The 2398-nt window shown below is 44.3% G+C and overlaps 1 protein-coding gene across 1 annotated transcript; it reads right to left on the bottom strand.

The window, feature by feature from the left end:
• Positions 1–409: 409 nt before the first annotated feature.
• LOC126584641 (probable BOI-related E3 ubiquitin-protein ligase 3) lies at positions 410–2067 on the bottom strand. The gene is made up of 3 exons (XM_050248977.1): positions 1732–2067; positions 1241–1616; positions 410–1117 (listed from the first exon to the last, which is right to left on the bottom strand). The coding sequence occupies exons 1-3, from the start codon at positions 1785–1787 to the stop codon at positions 485–487; spliced, it is 1065 nt and encodes a 354-aa protein (XP_050104934.1). The 5' UTR covers positions 1788–2067; the 3' UTR covers positions 410–484.
• Positions 2068–2398: the final 331 nt, after the last annotated feature.

Here is a 2398-nt window from a genome sequence, read left to right as displayed (position 1 = left end):
AATGCGCCACATTATCCATTTTTCTATCCAAAATTAAAACTATACAATTTAGAAAAACAATAAACAATGCAAACAAAAAATTGGAAGAGTTGAAATTTGCATTCCACTAGCGTAAAACACATGTATTCACATAAATTATAACTAACGTTCAAATGATATTTATATTACATTCATGTAATTATTGTAGTCGATTCTGTTTTTCAGGACAGTACAATTTTTTGGTGGGTTTCTTTATCCCATGAAAAATAAATTGTTTTCTGTGGTTTTTTTTAACTCATAAAGTTGCAACTGCTGCGGTGTCAATTGAGTTCTAAAGTGAGGGAAATGTGAATTAATCCAAGGATTTGAAGCCAACCTATGAACCCAAGAAATTAATTATTAATTACTCACAAGAAAAATAATAAAGAAATTAAGAGAAAAGAAGAACAGATTTGTATTGATGAACATTTGTATTTTTTTTTTTTTTGAGGTGAATTAATTTGATCTAAGACATGTTAACATGCACACTAGCGTTCTTGGTGGATTTACAGATGGGGCAAGTGTGCAGCGATGATCCGCACACCGTACACAAACAAAGGTGCCTACAAGGCAAAAGCAACACGCAGGCCTCCTCCGTCCCGCAACTCCTGCACCACCTACTTGTACTCGACCTGCATCCCCCGCTTGTACCTTCCTCCCCGCCAGGACCCTCCGTACCATTTGTACTAGTAGTACCCTTAACCGTGCGCCACCCATCTAACCCCACGACTCCGTCGTTTCGGCCTTCGTCGCCTCCGCTGCTTCCGCAGCATGACTGGGCGTCGTCCATGAGCGCGGCGGCGTTGGCGTCGTTTTGGTTGTTTTCGTCGTCCTTGGCCTGGTGTGCCAGGACCTGCTCGAGGTTGGTGCGGAGGGCATTGGCGGTGGCCTCGTTGGTCTGAGCGAGGTCGCGCCATATTTGATTCTCCATGCACAACGACTTGACCCGCTCTTCCAGCGCCCAGTTCAGCTTCCCAATTTTATGAATTTCTTCTTCTTTTGCCCTCAGCCGCTTCACCACCCCCACCTCAATGGCCTCTATTATCCGCCGCGCCTGCCGATTCCTCTTCTCCTCGACCTCCAATCTCACCTTCTCCATCTGCAAAATCGAAAAATAAACGCATCCCAGATCAACATAACCGAATACAAAATACCCATCAAATAATCAAACACCAAACACCAAATCCGTCTTAATTTCTAAGCTCTGTATTTTGGTACTTACGTGTTGGGAAATGAGACGGTCGACGTCGAACTGCTGCTGCTGCACGTGCAGAGATATGTCCTCGCCGAGAAAAGAGAAAGCCCCGCAGTTCTTGTAGTTGGTTAAGGGTGGAGTCGGGTGCGAAAACGAAGGGCTGATGCCGTTGCCAATCGAGTCTCTGGACCGCTTTCTCGGGAGAGTGATCGGAACGTTGTAGGTGAGGCCGCTGTCGGATTTCATGGCGGAAGTCTTCGGCGGCATTATCGAATCGGCGATCACGGAGTTGTACGTCGGCAGCAGAGCCTCCCCCGCCAGTCCTCCGGTGGATAACGGCACTCCGTACCCAATCTGAGTATTGTAAAGATTCGAGTTCCCTTGAATCTGGTTCATTATTTCCCTGAAAACAACAAAAAAATAACAACAAACCAATCAATTTTTTGCCCCGAAACATCAATACTAACAGACCCAGATGATAAAATACAGAGAAAAAGATGAGAGATTGTGAAAAGTACCTGTTGGGTATGAGTTGGGAAGGGAAAAGATTGAGATGCCGGGCTTCAACAGCCATGGACTTTTATGGTGAAAAGAAAGGAGAAGAAAGCAGAGGAAGCAAAGGAAGCGTTTTCTTCGGTTTTGTAAATTGGTGTGTCGCGATATGTATAGAGAGGGAGAGAGAGAAGCGTTATGGAGTTTGGCAGTGGTTCTTGTTTGGGTTTGGTTTAATGGGTTTTTGGTGCTTTTTAAGAGAGAGGAGAGAGGAGAGGAGAGGGGAGGAAGAGAACAAGTGTGAGGAGGAAATGAATAAAAGGGCATGCAATAGAGGTGGCAGGTCTGGATGGGGGGTTTTATTTAGGGCTTGGTTTGGTTTATAAAAAAAAAGGGGGCGAAAATTAAATTAATTAAATAAAAAAGATAAACCCAAAAAAAAAAAAAAACAAGTGTAGTGTGGGAGAGTAAAGGTAAAAAAAGGTGGAGAGAGAGAGAGAGAATCAGAGATATATATGGATTTTGACCGTTTTGTCTATATTGGGATGCGGTTACCAGAAAGACCCTTCCGTATTGTGCTTGTTTTACTCGACTCCTAATTTGCATCCAACACAGTAACAGAGATCCGGTCAGTCCGTAATTTCAGCGATAACTGAGGGGCGTATCCGGAACGCCAAAGCCGCGGCTTCCCCG

The sequence above is a fragment of the Malus sylvestris genome, chromosome 10, assembly GCF_916048215.2.
Source record: "Malus sylvestris chromosome 10, drMalSylv7.2, whole genome shotgun sequence".
Lineage (NCBI taxonomy): Eukaryota > Viridiplantae > Streptophyta > Magnoliopsida > Rosales > Rosaceae > Malus > Malus sylvestris.
Note: the sequence above shows the minus strand (reverse complement) of the source record. Positions and strands in the feature narration are given on the sequence as shown.